General features: G+C 40.5%; 1 protein-coding gene across 1 annotated transcript in view; it reads left to right on the forward strand.

Moving 5' to 3' along the window:
• The window catches only part of LOC147751482 (cadherin-related family member 4-like), an 866,423-nt gene that overhangs the window by 112,961 nt on the left and 734,338 nt on the right, over window positions 1-19,124 (forward strand). The window contains exon 4 of the mRNA XM_086938604.1: window positions 18,656-18,744. Within this exon, the coding sequence (XP_086794730.1) occupies window positions 18,656-18,744 (89 nt within the window). The remainder of the gene's footprint in view (window positions 1-18,655; window positions 18,745-19,124) is intronic.

Consider the following 19,124-nt stretch of genomic DNA (forward strand, 5'->3'; position numbering starts at 1 on the left):
AGTTTGCGGAAGCGTAAGGTACTGGTTTCAGAGCGCAGGAATAACGGAAGGGAGTTCCACAAAGTTGCAACATTTATGGAAAATCTTCTGCCGCCAGTCCTGGCCTTCCTTACTCTCGCAACTTGCAGCAAATGTTGGTGATCCGAGCGCAAGGTACGAGGGGCCTTGTAGGGTTGAACCATCTCCCGTAGGATAGGTGGCCCTTTCCCCTGAAGGATTTTGTGGGCCATGCAAAGTGCTTTAAAAATCACCCTCTCTCTGACAGGAAGCCAGTGGAGCGCCTTAAGCGCCGGGCGGGCAGATTGACGCCTGGGAAGATCCGTCAAGAGCCTAGCAGCAGCATTTTGTACTTGCTGCAATTTGTTTAGGGTTGTTTCTGGGGCCCCTAGAAACAGCGTGTTACTGAAATCCAACCGTGAAATGATGAGTCCCTGGATTAGCAGCCTCCTTGAAGCCATCAGCTTCATTCTTCCAGCTCTTGTAATTAAACTAATTTAGTTGCTACAACCCAAAAGCACGTATCCTGTTCGTTAATTCTCGTCCTATACCAGCGCGTCTCACACCAACAGTCCAATCAGGGCTTACTACGTACCTCTTTCTGCAGCCAATTGTCTATTGACCAATCAGAGCATACAACACACCCACTTGTCTGACAAATGCTAGCGCTGCTCTTTGTGACATCAGCATTGCTCCTTCTACTGATCACCCCTTTACAATCTGCTCTTTTCACCCGCCCCCTGTTTCCACTAATACCAGCGCGGCTCTCTGTGACGTTAGTACGACTCCTGCTACTGACCCTCCCTTCCCATGGTAATACGAAAATATCTTTTCTAACTTTTTTTTAATAACATTTCAATTAGTAACAACATAAAAATAACACTACTTTGTCTGCTCCGCTAAACCAAAGATAGTTTCTTCGCTTGCTTCAAAAGAGAAAGTACTTCCTGTCACTACAAGAAAAACCCCTGTTTACCCTTCACTTAAGCTCGGGGAAGACCTGTAACTCCTCTAGGGATACGCCTCCTTTAGGTAAGGTCAGAGTTTCACAGGCGGCCCCTCTGCTGTCACTCACACTCTACTCTTATACAATATAGTCCCTAATATAATACCTACAGTGCTGCATAGCGTTTAGGTAGTAAGACAACAGACGAGTAACCTTCTGCTGTGTGATTTCCTTACCACACTCTTCTAAATTCCGTTGCCGGGATTCCCAGGTATCTCTGTACCTGTGCTTCCAGACAACATAAAACGTGACGCTAACTCTTAGTGTTAAAAATATAGTCATTAATCAATAATTATTAACTAATAATCAATAAACAATTATCACCAAACTAATCAATAATAACCATTGCTCTGCTACCAGAAAATACGATCCGGCGAAAGGCCAGGGAGAAACACTTAACAGTCAACAATAATTTCTAATGGGCCCAAATACACAGTCAAATTCCCTGGCTGTTTCGCTGGGGGTCAAGTTTTATGTTCACTTTGATCTGGATTAGTAAACGTCTAACTAATCTTCACAGATCAACACTCTTCCTTTGGTTAGTGGACCATTAGTTGTGTAGTTGATGTTGATATTAACAATTAAACTAACTTAGAGATCTTAGTGAAACAACCACAGACTCTGGGTAAGATTCAATAAATTATATCTATATCTTAGTTATAAATGAGTACAAATTCACAGTGCAAACTTCATTAACTTTCATGGGAGAGCAAAATTCCTTTAGAGATACATTCAATTCACAGAATGATTCAACAATTCAATGCATTAAGAGTGGATAGATGAAGAGACAAAAGATATAATAAATCATTAATTTGCGAAAGATATGCAAATTTTCAGACAGATTAATATTTACCCAAGGGCGATAAGGGGAAAACCAGCCCTCTGCCCAAAGGACTGATGGAGGTCCCCTGATTAAGAGTCAAGAGAGAAAGACTATAGGAAAGGATCAGGACAGGGCAATACTTACTAAGACTTTCTACAGACCCGACGCATCAGGGCGCATCCCTCTCTTACACTCGCTCCCTCCTCGATATTCTTCCGAAATCTTCAAAATCAGGTTGTCATTCAGGTATGAATCTTTCCAGTATGTTCTCTCTTTTCTTTATCAATAGCAGCTCTCGCCTCTCTCTCTCTCGCAGGCCTCGATTTAGGAAACGACGATCTAACTTAACTCAATTAGTCATTCTAGTTATACTCTTTATTTCTGCATGTCCCACCTTCAAAAGTTGTAAATATGGGTGGATCATGGACTGTGATTGGGCAGGGGCAGGGGAGTTGTCATCACCTCATGCTGTCATGTATGATTTCTTAATGAATCCATTTGTCTACCAAACCCTTCCCCTTTAGCTTATTTATTATTCTGCCTTATTTCTTTTCACATGAGTTTAATCTTTCAAAATAAAACATATTTCAATAGTGTTCCACTGTTGAGAAAGCGTTCACATGGTGACTTATCCTTTGCTCTTGGCAGCTTGTCAGCAACACGGTCAGCTGGTCACATCATTATCACACTGCGCATGTCTTAGGTCACATCCATCTTCACTGCCATCTTTTTCCTTTGCCTACCACATTAGGCCCAAATATACACTATCAATAAAGGAATCATAAACAGATGTTATTTCCTCAAATATGTGATTGTCAATGTTCACCACCCACTTCTAATCTACCCCATGTTAATTCCTCTTTCTTTAAGCAAAAGCATTAGCAGCTACAGATCTCTTTAAATTCAGGCAAGCATATGCCAGGCATGCGGTGCCTCTAGAACTAATGTTAGTAACATTCCCGTGCTTGAGAGTTTTCCCTCTTAAATGAGTTAGTCAAGTGGTTATCTACGTAAAGCATTTTTCGGGTTTGGTCGCGCTGCAATTTATTCTTTGTTATTTAAGCATGCGTAAAGCTCTTATCCCCATATATAAATATTGTGTGTATGTTAATTTAGTTTTCTATACTATTTTACTGATTAGTACTATTATGTTGAGATTGCTTCTGAGCAAGTTTTATTTTCTTGAATCCTTGCTTCATCAGATGTATTGGCATTTAAGCTGAATGAGTCTCTGAGTTAAGGTTGCTCCCTACTGTGGATGAACTACTGATATTTGTTCAACAGAAACAGATTTATAAAATCTTTTGGCTATAGATAAATTATCACCGCTGAATGACTATGCCTAAAAGTTATTGACCAGTGCTCGCCGTTGGCTTATTCAAAGTGGCAGGTTTGTTTTTCATTTGTATGAGGGATAATTTTAGTGCTATCTTGAGAAAATGGCGTAGCCAATAGGCAAATATTTGGAATTAGATCCCTGATCTATGTACTCAGCCAGTTGCTGCTATTGCAACAAAGTAAAAATGTTATGGGACAGGTGAATTGCAATGGAACGATCAGGTACTGATTATTAACCAAAATCTTGCACCCCATGACTTCTCTCAGAATTTATTTTACATGGCTTAGCACCTTCTGTAGGCCCAACATTACAGCAAAGTAACCACAAGAGACTAAGCTTTTGAGGTCGGGGTAGATAGATCTAATCACTATCTTTTCGCCTTGTTCTGCATTATATGATCTGGAAGAGTTTGGCATCCCCAGCAGTTCTATAGATGTATATAATCGAGTGATAAAAAGAGTTCTGTGCAATAAAGTGTTGTCCCAGTACCACAAAGCCTTCATGTAAACATCTGTTTCATTGATAAATAAATATATCTCATATACAAGAGGAGATGCCTTGAAGGTACTTGTATTTCTCCATTGAAATGGTCTCTTCTTGGGTTCGAGAGTGTACATCAACCATTCATTTATGTAATACATCTGTATTGATAAATTTGTTGATTTGAGTATGCTACGTAGATGAGTGAAATGAAGATGATTCAAAGGAATTAAAGTAGATCCTTTATTCAATCGAAGAGCACAGTACAAGTAATCCAGCAAGATCAGCATCAAGGAGTAACTGACTCTTACAAAGGATGCACATCAACATGACATGTATAACATTCCACATTCAGTAATGACATAACTAGAATGTGTATGATTAAAGGAACAGTGCAATAAGTAAGCAACACAACACATCCCCCTTTCTAATAATAAAATAAAAAATAAAGGAACAAGAAAAACATACATTAAGTGAATCAAAACTTTTCCAATCATATACAAATAAAAAAAGAACTACTACCTATTGTTTGTGATAAAACCCTTAACTATTGTTAGTGATATAATCTTTAATCCACAGAGGAACCACCCTCTTCCTTGAGGAATGGCGGAGAGTAGGATCCTCACAAGTAACAGAACCATCTTCCATAGGAGTGACAACCAAATCCTCAGAGATGTTGCTAGAAGACTCTAAGTTATCATTTTCAGAAACAACTACACTAGAATTAGGAATATCACACGAACTAGAACAACTAACCACTCCAGAATTGTTAATCAAACTATTGTTGCCACTAGAACAATCAACATCCAAATCATCTGGTTTCCAAAGGGTGTTAGAAAAATCAGATCTAGAAGAACAACTCGGATTACATCTGGCAATTCTACTCAAATTCCAAACTTTCCCATTGCTAAGTTTAACAGAATTCTTTAAAACTTCCATCACTTGAAAGGGTTCAGAAAAAGTAGACTCGCCTTTCTGTACCTTAAACGTTTTTTTTAATTCTAATCCAATCACCAATATTTATCTTGACTTCTTTAGATCCATGTTTCAAATCATGATATTTTTTACTTTTGTCATGGACCTGTACCAACCTTGCCTTGACTAAATCCTTAGAATAAGGCTCAACTTCACCTGAAAATAACCAAGTAGGGATAGTTTTAGAACGTGGGTTCCTACCCTTTATTATAACAAAAGGGGAGACACCAGTAGAATCATTAACAGTAATACGGTAATTCCAAACAACTTTCCCAACCTGAGTTGGCCAATCCAGATTATTACTGATAGAAAGCTGAATAGTATTCTTCAATACCCTATTAAAACGTTCTACAACACCGTTACCACCAGGATTATAAAGAGAAGTTGTCCTATGCCTAATTCCAAGTTTACTGAAATATCTTTTCGTTCTTACAGACAAAAACTGAACACCATTATCGGTGAGAATGCAAGAAGGGATTCCCTCTGTAACAAAATTCTCATCCAGGAAACTTAAAACAGTATCAGTATCTGCTCTCTCTACAACCTTAACAACGGGCCATTTAGAAAACAAATCAATGAGGACAATCAAATACCGATGAGAACTATCCTGTTCTTGAATAGGGCCCATAATGTCCACCGCAACACATTCCCAAGTAAACTCAGGAGAAGAACACTCCAACATAGGAGGACGAAAGGTACGCAAAGTTTTGTCTGCAGAAGCACAAATAACACAATCTCTAACAATCTTTTCCGTCTGAGAATCACAACCAGGCCACCAAAATAAATTCTTTACCAATGATTTAGACCTCACAATCCCAGGGTGACCCTCATGGCAAAGTTCAATGATTCCTTCACGCAAACCACTAGGAGGAACGATCTTCTCACCCCTTAATAAGGTCTCATGAGCAACTGAGAGTTCAGACCTAACTTCCCAAAAAGGTCTTAAAACATCATCTAACACATCTTTTTTATCTGGCCAACCCTCAACTGTGTAGGAAATTACTTTCTGTAAACATTCATCAGCCAAGTACTCACTGCTCCATTCTTCCCTGCTGAAGGCAGAAAGACCTTCATCATGAACATAGGCTATTTGTAATTCATTCCAATCGTTATTGTCAACTTCCTCTAACATTACAGGCATCCTTGACAAAAAAATCAGCAATAACGTTGCTTTTACCTGGCACATAAACAATCTTGTAAATTAAATTCTGTAATCTCATAGAAATTCTAGCCAGGCGAGCAGAAGCATTGATAACCCCTTCTGTAGTTAAAATCTTAACTAATGGCTTATGGTCGCTGCGTAATAAACACATTTTACCCCAAACGAAAGACTTGAAATGATCTAACGCCCAAGCACAAGCTAAAGCCTCCCTTTCTATTATAGGGTACTTTTCTTCACAAGGAGAAAGAGATCTTGAAGCATAGGCTATTACATTTTCCTTCCCTTTCTCATCTATTTGCACCAACACAGCTCCAAGACCCTTGTTACTAGCATCAGTAGTAATTACATTCTCCAAGGATGGATCGAAACTGTGTAGAGCAGTGGCCTGAGCAATAGTGTTCCTAATATTCTTGAAATCTTTAAATCTACAAGATTTAGACCATTCAAACTTCACCCCCTTCTTTAAAAGTTGTTGAATATTGTAAGTAACACTCGCAAAATTAGGAACATACTTAGAGCAAAACTCAGCCATTCCTAAGAATGACTTAATGTCATCTTTACTTGTAGGAACAGGAGCCTCAGAGATAGCTGAAACCAAGGAAGGTTTAGGTTTAACACCTTCAGCATCAATGACATGGCCTAGATAAGTTACACTCTTCTGAGCAAATTTACATTTAGAATGTTCAACGGTAAGGCCCTTGCTTTCAAGAATATACAATACTTTATGTAATCTTGACAAATGTTCATTTTCATCATCCCCAAAAAAAAGAATGTCATCTTGAAAAAATCTGACACCATTTTCTCCCTTAAATAATTGATACATTAGTCGTTGGAAAACTGCAGCCGCCGAAGCTAAGCCGAACGGCATGCGTTTATAACGGAAGCAACCAAAAGGTGTCACAAAGGATGTAAATTTCATAGATTCAGGGCACAGAGAGATCTGGTGGTATGCAGACGAGAGGTCTATAGTAGAAAACCATTGTGCATTACCAAGACTAGAAACCATCTCATTGATTTTAGGAAGTGGGAACTTGTCAACCACAATATTGTTGTTTAAATATCTCAAATCCACACACAATCTGATTTTACCATTGCTACGTCTTGCGACGACAATTGGCGAAACCCATTCACTCGCTTCAATTGGCTCAATAATGTCAGTAGAAACAAGTTTATCCATCTCTTTGCTGACTTCATCTCTCACTAAAATAGGCACATTTCTACATTTGTGTACTTTTGGACAAGCATCATCCTTCAATATAATCTTATGCTCAAAACCAATTAAATTTCCCAAAGTTTTACTAAAAACTTTCAGAAATTTTTGTAAAATACCATCAGTAACAACGGAACTATCATCTACTACTAAAACTTGTTCTTTACTGTTTGGATCTAGAATAATGTGAAGTTGTTTTCGGTCAAACCACCCTTAAACAGGAGGTCCTCTCTTAGAAATGTAAAGTTTTCCCCTACATTCTCTATCTTTGAATCTGAAAACAAACCAACGAAAACCCAGGATAGAAATAGGTTCTCCCATATAACCTTCAGGGTGGATAAACATTCAAATCACCAGGAAAAGAGGGTTTAGTCATGGTTTCATATACTTTTAGTCCAACAGGACCTAAAGAATGAAGAATAAGTCTCTTTTTTTGAGCATGAGACATTTTTCCATCCTCATCTAAGGCATCTATATAGTTACAGAAATAAGGCTTCCATTCCAACCATTTAAGTGGTGGTTCATTGCCAGATACCCAAAATGCTTGAGGAGGACTAATGTTATAATTAGGTTGAGTCATTGTAAAATATGAAACCTAAAACAATAACAATTTAAAATAAAAATGTTGAGTAATGCTGGATTAAGTACTTTAAGTATTAATAGCAAAAAAACTAGTGCACATACAATAATCAACATATAATATACTTATAGTGGTTCAATAGTGTAAAACGCTAATTTAAATCATCATCACTGTACTGAATAAAATAATTAAAAAAATAAGAAAAATGGAGAAAGGTGTGCGAATCACCGTCGATGGTAACACGCTGATGAGAGTGTGGGAGGTGTGCGAATCACCGCTGATGGTAATGCGCTGGTGAAGGAATTGTGCAAATGTCCTCCCGATCGTTTAACTTTCCCTTCAAGTCTCTCACGAAGAACTTCGTAACTTCTTTCGACTTCAGGTTTACCTAAGATGGCCGCCAAAACGTGTTACGTCACACGCAAATGCCCATAATTCCAAGCGGAACGTCGGTCATCAGAGCGTCGAATTCTGTGCATCGAAGATGGAACCAGAAGGGAGAAGCTGACGGCAGTCACGAAGAATCAATAAACAAGGTGATTACTTTTGAAAAAAATGGTGCGAGCTGTTGAGCGAGCAGAGGTGCATGCGAGCTGTGACGTGTTAATGGCAAAACGGCAAAACGGTAAAACGCTTCGTTTCCTCAACATCAATAGTCACGCAAATTCCTCAATTCCACTCGTATTAAAAACCAAGTTACTGTGAAGTCCTCCTTTTTTTTAAAGCAATAAATTCGATAATTAAAACGCTAGTAATATTTAAAACGTAGCAATTTCTTAAAGTACAGCGCTACGAAGGAGTTCAATTAAAAAAAAAGGCTCAAGCACCCAAAAGTTAATTCAAAAGAATCGCCAATAAGTAATTGGTATATTTACCAAAACAGCCAATGTCCTTTCCAGTCTGTTTGAGAATAGAAGTCCATGTCCTTTCCAGTTTAATTGATATAGAACCACAAAAAAAAATAATTATCAAAATCAGGTTAAAAATATCCCACGTAGGTTCTGCTCTTCGAATCCCGTCGCCAGTGAGATGAAGATGATTCAAAGGAATTAAAGTAGATCCTTTATTCAATCGAAGAGCACAGTGCAAGTAATCCAGTAAGATCAGCATCAAGGAGTAACTGACTCTTACAAAGGATGCACATCAACATGACATGTATAACATTCCACATTCAGTAATGACATAACTAGAATGTGTATGATTAAAGGAACAGTGCAATAAGTAAGCAACACAACAATGAGCACTCGAATTCTAACAAGGAAGAGCCCCTTGCTCAGGAGAGGGAAGGAGATAGGGTCTGGGTGGCATGAGTACATGAAGGCTTAAGAGTAGCTTAGCGAAAGTGTGTAAACTTCTCCTAATAATTGACAGATGCACTGTATACAGTGAGAAGCTGTTTTCGTTGTAAATCTTCAAACAACGGGGCATATTTCCTACAAACAGCAATATTTATTGCTAAGTAGGGTTAGCGGCAAAATTATTATCGCCGCGCTTCACCGATGTTTATCGCTGAGAGAACTTGCTATTAGCAAGGTTTATCTCAAAAGCGATAAAAATCAGGCGAAATGCGTGAATATCGCTGACAATACAGCGGCGATATTCACGCATGAAACAGCTCTTAGCCATGTTATCCACCTCCCATTGGATAACATGGCTAAGAACTGGTATTAGCAGGCGTTAGCTTTTGGAGATATTCGCGCTTAGCGCGAATATTTCCATCGCTACGCCTTTGTAGGTAATAGGCGATAGCGATGTTAGCGACTGTTTTCAGTCGCTAACATTTTGGCACGCCCACTTTGCATGTCATTAGCGATAATTATCGCTGACATGCAAAGCGGGCCCCAAAATGCTCGCTATCGCCTACAAGCTGTTGCTAACTGGTGTTAGCGACAGCTTGGTAATTCGACGATAAAATTTTCGCTGCTTTAGCGGGAAAAAGTCCCGCTAAAGTGGCGAAAAGGCCCTTGGTAATATGCCCCAACATTCGGGTTTATCAATGGGCCTTTTGTGAAAGTAAATGTGTGGTATGCTGATAGCGAACTCTTTCCTACAGGTTATCAAGGATTATTATGCATCAAAAATAGCAAGAGTTTTAAAGGGCAAAGCAGGATAGTTGACAGATTGTTTACCTATTGACTTGGGGTGACGCAGAAATGTTTGCTCATCCCATACTGTTTAAGCTGTAGAAATTATCGAAATATGTTCACGCAAAGTGTGGGATCATATATCCCAGTTTTAAACGGTGATCCACTTCACTTGCTGCTGTTTGAGGAACGCCCTGTCTTCCAGGCCAGGCTATGCAGACCTGTATCCATTTTTTAAAGGGTATATTTGTGAAATATAGAGCAAATTTGTTGAAAACTAAGTAACTCATGATTGATTCAGGGAAAATAAATGGCTCCGAAGTGTTCCTAATTAACAGTCCATATTTTCTGGAATGCGAGTGTAAATCCAGTCTATTTTAGAATGATATAGTGATGGAACAAGCTATTGGAAGGGTGTTTCATAGTCCACTATCTTAATAAAGAAGCTAAAACTTGTGTTAGGAAAAGATAAAATATACACATTACAGATTCACTACGTTTTCAGGACAAACTTTGTTACATGGAGAAAGACAGGCGTCTGTAAAGAATACAAGCCAACATATGAATATGAATCTTGATAGAGAATGGAGTAAGTAGATTAAAATAGTAATAGAGAAGTAGTAGAGAAAACGCTATTACAATGGGATGTTACTTCTGGAAGGTGATAGTGATTATGGAAGATTTAGAAGGAATTTAAATCATATAACCTGTATGGATTGAAATATTCAATCGATGTGTAAAACTAAGTGAATTGTTGTTGCAGCATGATGCATTATACTGGCAGATAAATTGGCTCGAGAATGGGACAAACAACATGGCTGATAAAATTAAATAAATTAAGGATTCTTCTCATAGAAAGGTAATTAGGTATCAATATATTCTATATAATTCCAATAAGTAACAAGCATTTAAAATCCAGTAGGTCTCGCGTTTGCAAAACTTTAAGCTATTGGCATTGTAAATAATACCTTTTATTTATTTGTTTTGAAAAATACAAAGTGCATGTTTATTCACTGCTTGCAGGTTTTCAAAACACTTAAAAAATGCCAATACCTCAAATTCTCGCAAATGCGTGATCTATTGCCTTGCAAGTGCTTGTTTATTTTTGTGAAACCATTAAAAGCTAGAGTGAGTATTTGTACGCATGCGAAGACATAGGCAGCTATTGCAGAGTAGTTTTTATTTAAATGAAAAACATTGACAAATGACCACTTAACTCCCACACATTAAAAAGTAAGCAGCCACCTTAGAAAATTTTATGAAAATAAACATGAACAGATGGGCAACCATGAATGCAGACGAATGCACACATGGCCCTTTTTTGTTTTTTTAATTTTTTATAATTATGTCCACGATGTCTAAATGACAAAAAACAAACAGTCTAGCAGTAGCAGGGTTAGAGGAGCTGCTGAGCCTTTGCCGATCCCAAATAAAACAAGCATTGACTAAATGTAATTTTTGAAAATGAGAAAAAATGGAACAGTAGTTCCTGGCACTGAAGTTTTTGCACAGATGTGCGCCTTATGCAGGAGCAAAATGCTGTAATTCACACTAAAGTAAGCCAATGGCTAAAGTGAACGGACAATTGCCCCATCCATTCTGTTAACTAAAGTGGTGAAAAATGTAAATGACACAACAACAGACTAATCAAATGAAGCTTTCCAGCAGAAAGCTCCTATAAGTAAATGTATTATCTAGAATCAAAAGATATTGGATAATACAAGACAGGTATAGTTGCAGGATGCAGGAAACGATAAAAGTGTGTAATAAGAACACAAAGTAATCCATTGTACAAAAATGAAATTACATTTAAATAAAAATCAATCAATGAAAATGTAAGCAAAACATTGGCCAAACCAATATGTCTGATATATCGTGTGCAGGCACCAAGACCGACACACACAGGTACATTTGCACTCACAGACACGTTCTCATAAAAATGCCAGGTGGCATGCAAGAATTAATGGGCACATGCATGAACACTCATGCACTGGTGAACAAGCACATGCACATGCAGACAGATACACACTCACACAGCCACTCAGAAGTGAGGTTACATAAGTGCATAGCCTAATTTACCAGTGGTGTCCGGACACTGGTTATCAAAGCCAAGGACCTCAGAAAGGCACAACAGCTGATCCCCTTGCTTGCCTTCTAGTATCCATGGAAATGCTATTGCTACCGCTAGTCTCAGGGATCACAAAGGCAGCAGCAGGAACAGAAACTGATCAATGACCAAAGAGGTCTTCTTACTTTTTGTAGTTTCCACTCATCAACATCAAAATGGGCTTACTGATGGGCTAGGTGTGGGACATTGGGTCAGACTTGTGATGTCACCAGGAGTCAACAGGTTGTTGATGTCACTTGTGCTAAGCAAAGACAATGAGATGATGGACGGAGTGCTGAAACTTTTAAGACACTCACCCCGAGTCACAGATTTGGGTTGAATCCATCATCGTCACTAATCCTGCAATTCGGTGACTCAATGTTAGAGACCTTACATTCAACAGACCGCAATTGTGACACATGGAAACTGTAGCATAAAGTAATCACATACACAGTTTTTTTAATTAGCATCACACTTTGCTTCAGTAACTGGTAAATGAAATGATTTCTAACATTTCATTAAATCTGCAATAAGCCCTGCAGTGTCACACAGTGTGGCGTGCATGTACACAATTTCTATACAACTATTCTAACTCAGCAGTGTTTGCAAATGTCAATATCTCGGGGAAGGAGATGGACCGAAATAATTGATTCATAAAAATCAGTCTGTCATTTGATCTAATTTTAAATGCAAAGTGAAACACACAAAGATAACTGAAAAATTAAAAAGGTACAAGCACTGATTAGTGGTTGTGGAGGAAAGTAAAAATTAAAAAAAGGAGTTGTCCCACACAACAGCTGAAGGACCAAAGCATAAGGAAATTGTACTTTACCAGTGCACCTCATCCTTGAAGGGAAGTGACATATCAGCAAAGCCAATGAGTCAGGAGTCAGCAAAGAAGAGGACTGCGGAGGGAACCAATTGTAAGTTGCAGTGGGGAGTCGAATTATTGATGACAGCAGCTCTTGCAGACAGTGCATGTGCGCTGTAGCTCTGTCCAAAAAAAATATCTGAAAATACACTATGCCGCTTTCCATAATATGGTATGGAGGCAGTGGGTGGCAGGGACATGTTAGTAAACTGCCATGAGTTGAATGCCAACTGGAGCTCTGGCAATACATTTCCAGAAAGAATGTCTGCGCCATTCTCAATTATTTGGGGGAATGGGTAACAAAAGAAAGCATCTCCATTGATAATTATATTTTGTTATGAAATACAATTTCGTGATCAGAGATATCAAAATTATGATCAGTGAAAACCGAATAAAGCTTTGTATACCAACAGCTATATTCTAGACTAGAGCTGTTGTACATGTATGAGTGATGTTAGCCATAACCACTCCCTCCCACCCTTCCTCTCTCTGAAATCCCAAAAAACCCTTAAACACAAACTACTCAGACAATTACCGGAATCCCTCTATGCCGACCTTTACCACTCCTCCACCCTAGGTCAATTAAAAATGGACCTCATATTCCACACTTCCAGACCCTCCTACTGGATATCAGTCCTGCGAGTCAGATGCCAAATCACCAAAACGAATAACACGACCCATAGCTGCAAACTATCCTTTTATGCCCCCTACCTCTCTGTGGGCTCACATCGGTGACCATCTACTCTAACAGTTTACAAAGGGTGAGCAACCCAAGAATACCCTTGAGGGCTTGGGTAATGAAAATGAAAGGGTGAAGATGCCTTCAAGGGAATTTATTTTATACGTATTTGATAGCTTGAAACAACTTGTAAAGGATGAATTAATAATCCCTATTGGGAATCATTGGGATTATATTTCAAAAAAGTCACCCTCAATACGGTGAAGTCCATCTTTCGTGTTTTCTTTTGATAAAAGACTATATTTTTCCAATACACCTTGTGTTGTTGTTTATATGTTGTGTTTTGTTGAAACAAATTCTCTATATTGAATTAGAACATTTTAGTTTTTGATTGATTTCCAATAAGGATTATTAATTCATCCTTTACAAGTTGTTTCAAGCTATCAAATATGTATAAAATAAATTCCCTTGAAGGCATCTTCACCCTTTCATCTACTCTAACAGCACAGTCCTGATCCAAGCCAACATTGCAAACCTGGAAGCTTTTGACCTCCTCTTTCCCTCGCTATGTTACATCAGCTCCCCCACTCCTCCACATCGCATGCTGATCACCCGCGAAATCCCCCTCTCTCCACTGATGCGCCCCCGCTTTACCTCTCCCCCCTGATCTACCTCCGGCTTGGAACCCACAACATCCCTCGCTGGGTCCCCACAACCCACTCCTCAAGCCTCGACCCCCTGTCTCCCTCCCACTAACAAGAACAACAGGCCATCTCTCCCCAATCCCCTATCACTCCCCATACCCCAACCCATTCCTTCCACTAACCACAGAAGTCATCCTAATTCCCCCAGCGCTCCCCCGCACCGAAGAGCTCCCCCCAAATGGCTCCCCACCCCTCGTCAAGAAGAGACTGATTGCCGCCTCGCCAACATTGAATGCCTGCTCTCCTCCTACTTCAGGGCACAAGTCTCATCCTGTCCAACCTCCCGTCATCCCCCTCAACTCCTCCCCCTGCCCCCATTCCCTCACAGACCCATGGCCTCCGAACTCCCCGCCCCCAAGCAGTCAGCTCACCCTCGCTCCCCCAGGCTCCGAGACCAAGGAGGACTGAAGAACCCATGTCCCCGGAGGAAGCGATCGAGCTGCCCTCCTCCTACTTCTCCCCTCCTTCCCCCGTCCTATACTCCACAATCCATATAATCATCAGGACCAGAATCGAATCTTCTGTCCAGAAACCCCCCAGACCTCCCTCCTCTCTCATCATCATCCCCTTGGAACAAATGAATGGGTCCCACCGCAATAACTGCATGCTCATAAACTGCAGGTCTGTCTTGAAACATGCAACAGAACTAGCCGAAGCCATTCCCACCCATGACAGTGACATTGCCTTCATCACCGAGACCTGGCTCAATGAATCCTCCCCCCGATCCTAGATATGCTCGTCCCCCTGGGTTTTTCTATCATCAAGAAAGATAGAATTGACCAAAAAGGCGGAGGCGTGGCCATCATCCACAACAATAACCTATTGGTGTCCGAAACCGAGAACTTCATATATAACTCTTTTGAATGTCTTACCGCCATCATCAAAACCACCAACAATAACCCAGTGCACTTCCACCTCCTATACCACCCCCCAGGCAACTCCGTCGCTTTCACAGAACACCTATCTGACCTAATCACCCACTGCTCGCTCCAAGATTCCAACAATATCATTCTAGGCGACCTGAACCATCACTGGAATGATAGGAACAGTGCTTCTGTACAAAGCTTAAATGACCTTCTCCTCTCCAACAACCTCACCCAGCACTGTTTTCAAGAAACCCACAACAAAGGAGCAATCCTGGATGCCATCATCGCCAATCATGACACAATCTCCATAGACCACATCCTGCCCGTCGACTGGTCAGACCATCACCTTATCCGATTCCACCTCCCTCTTCAGACCATGCCTCTGCCATCTCTAACCCCCCCCTCATGGTCGAGAAACGTATCGCAGATCAACACAGATGAGTTAGAAGAGAAAATATCCTCCAGCCTACCCATCCCCCCGGTAGGCCTCTCCACAGAAGAATTCGCAGCCCACTACAATGTTACCATGTCCTCCATCCTGACGAACATACCCCCTTGAAACTGAAAAAATCCAGGAACATTCCCTCCAGATCCTGGTTTAACAAGGACATTATCGAGGAAAGAAGGCCACTCAGAGCCTCTGAACGCCTCTGGAGAAAAGACCCCCTCCTCCAACCATTACGAGGAACTCAGAGCAGCAAGAAGAAAGTACAAACTCCACATCAACAATGAAAAATCCAACTTTTTCCCCGCCGCGCTGGATCAAGCCAAAATCAGACCAAGAGAACTCTTTGACATCATCAAAAAACTAATGTCTAAGCCAATGAATAGCCTTGTCCAGCCCTCAAAAACCCTATGCGCCAACTTCGCCAACATCTTCAATGAGAAAATCAACTCGATCGAACTCTCTCTGGACCTTAACCTTCTTTCCCCAGAAAAAACTGCTCTCCAACAAACGGAATCTCCTAAAAAAAAAATCTAGCAGCAACCTGGTCCTCCTTTGACCCCGTCTCAGAATCGGAGGTCCTCAATCTTATCTCCTCCTCCAAACCATCCTCTCACAACTTCGATCCCATTCCCGCTCAAATGGTCAAAGAGCAGAAACTCTCCCTAGCTCCACTTTGGTGCGAAATCATAAACAGTTCTCCAAAAACTGGTTCCATTCCAGACTGCCTTAAAGTCGGCCAAGTAACTCCTCTTCTGAAAAAACCAGGCCTAGACGCAACCGACCTGAACAATTTCCGTCCCATCTCCAATCTCCCTTTCCTTGGCAAAGTCCTCAAACAATGTGTCCTTCGTCTTCTGAACAAACACATTGACAACATAAACCTGCTCGACCAACACCAATCTGGTTTCAGAAAACGAAACAGCACCGAAACTGCAATCCTCCACATCATGGACGACATCTTCAGCTCCCTCGACGCTGACCACTGCTGTCTCCTCATCCTCCTAGACTTGTCTGCTGCATTTGACACTGTAGACCACAGTCTACGCATCAAAGCTCTCAATGAACGGGCTGGCGCAGATAAAGTGGTCCTTCAGTGGTTCTCCTCCTTCTCCAAAACTGCTCACAAAGAGTAAAAATCAAATCCTTTGCCCCAAACTCGTTCCCATCAACAGAGGAGTTCCTCAAGGCTCCATTCTCTCCCCTCAACTGTTCAACATATATATGGAACCTCTCACCTCCATTCTGAAAAAAGCGAATATCCCCTTTCATCTCTATGCAGATGATACACAGATCTACTTGGAAACCTCCTGCCTCAACGACATTCAAAGACTCAACAATACCCTCAATGAAGTCCAAGAATGGCTAGCAAAGAACCACCTCAAACTCAATCAGGGCAAAACCGAGATCTTCCTCATCTCTAACAAGGAAGAAAACCCGAAAATCGTTGAATAGTTAAAGGCTATTGATGCCCTCAACGGAAATCTCACCCTGGCTCCCTCGGTCAAATCACTGGGAATCACCCTTGACCACAAACTCTCCATGTCCAATCACATCAAGAACTCCGCCAAGAGCACCTTCCTCAATCTGAAGCACCTTAACAAAATCAAACCCCACATCCCCTCCTCCGACCTCAAGCAAGCAACCCAAGCCCTGGTGTTGTCCAGACTGGACTATGGGAACGCAGTTTTTTCCGGGACTCGTTCAAACCTAGCCCCGCTCAAAACTACCCTCAATGCTGCAGCCAGAATGGTCACCGTAATACTTAGCCTCCACACTCAAGAAATCCGGTCAAGCAAGAAACCTCAGGATTTCCAACTCTCTCCTCCTCATTCCCTTAAAAACGCATAAACAAAAGACTGGTGCCCGCTCTTTTGCAGGAAACGCCCCAAAAATCTGGAACGCCATCCCAATCAACATCAGAACCACCCCCTCCTTTCCAAAATTCAAAAACCTCCTTAAAAATCTCTACCTCAACCGCAACTTCCCAAATGAAATTACGTGATGCCCTTGGCTCGTCCTAGCTGCCTTCCGTCAGCGCTCCCCCATCGGGTTGCCACCAGTCATCGCACAGCCACTTCCTACTTCTTCCATATTTCAGCTCCCCGGATGACACCACGAAATGAACTTCTCCACCACCAGTCGTCCCTTCATAGGACTTTGATACTACCTCCTGACCCCTCCTCCTCTATGCCTCGCTTGAGGCTCCCTCGACCCATCTACCTCAATCAGCTCACCGCGAAGACCCAAGATAACTGTAAGGACTCCTTTTGAACATTTTCTCCCTCAATCGGCCTACCCCTGACCCTCAGTTGAACTCTGTAATGCTTCCATTTGAACTTTTTCTGTATCCCTCCTTCCTTGCCCTTACCCTGTATTTTTGTCTCTTCCTCATCATGTTGTAAAGTGCTCCAATACCCTCGGGTCTGGCCAGCGCTATAGAAGGCATCCAAAATAAAATAAAATAAAAATAAAAATAAATAAATAACCTTTTTGGATAGACAACATCCTAGCTTCACTAGAGCGCTGATTCTACTAAGCACTTAATAAAAATTACTTGATCGTATTCCTCTTATAGAGTGCTTTCTGAAATATAGGATCCAGGGCCCTCAGCCTTGTACGAAGTCAGGATGCTTCTCAGGGTATTGTGTGACCCAAAGGCAGTTAGGCAATCATTGTACAAAGTAAGGCCCCTGGAAATACAGAAACCAGGTACTATGTTATGCTCACTGAATTGCCTTGATCTTCAGGTTGTAGCAAGATTGAAGGGTATATACTTTCCCGCTGGAGGATGGAAGAATACCGACAGTACATGTATCACTGACAAGAAATGTTATTCTTTCATTAACATATATAAACCTGTTTTTAGTGTCAAGTTAACATGCCCAGCAACTTCAACAGGATATATGGTAGCCCTCTCATCAGATGTGGATGCTGTTACGCAGAGCAGCCACTCACTACACCTACACATCACTAAGGATCCAATTCTATTGCTTTAAATAATTGAATATGTTCCATTTCATGTGCCACCATGAAAACAAAGTGTAGTGCACTGATTAATGTTATCTCAAGATATCTTTGCGAGAGACATTGAACCTCTAAGTTTTAGACACATCCATGAAGCCAAGAAAAAACTTCAGTTTGAAAAACAGCAAAATGAAAGCACTACTTTAATAGTACTCACAAAATATGAAGATAAATGTATACACTGGGATTTTATTATGTTGATGGTATAAAATTCAAGTGAAAATGGATGAACAAATGTGATTCTATACCACTAACATCTCAGTTTGAGCTCAAATAATGTACCACTACTTTTCTTTTCAGAGATTATATCCATTGATGAGAATTATCTGATGCTCAATTCTATATATAAGGTGGATGCCAAAGACCAGGACATTGATGACATACTGACAGTAGGTTAATGTGTTTTTTCCTTTTCATTGTGCTTTTTTACTGTTATAAAAAATATGCTTTATGCTCAACTAGACAATTACCATAATATCCATGTACCTCAGTTTAATACAATACTTTATCAGTTTTAACTTTTGAATTTGCTGCTGACTGACACCAGTTACATGATTTTGGGCCAACTTTTTCATTGTAAATTTTAATGGCGTAACATCTATCACAAACGTGAATGTAATATTGTGATTTTTTTATTGGCTCCCCTCAGTCCCACAAGTGAGAGAGTTTGCCATATTCTTTGCATCATAGAAAAAGTAAACACAAAAGACAGACCTCTGGCCAGAAGTGGCATTATTTGGTCTGTTACACATATCATTTCTTCTGACGT

The sequence above is a fragment of the Lissotriton vulgaris genome, chromosome 1_1, assembly GCF_964263255.1.
Source record: "Lissotriton vulgaris chromosome 1_1, aLisVul1.2, whole genome shotgun sequence".
NCBI classification, from domain to species: Eukaryota; Metazoa; Chordata; class Amphibia; order Caudata; family Salamandridae; genus Lissotriton; species Lissotriton vulgaris.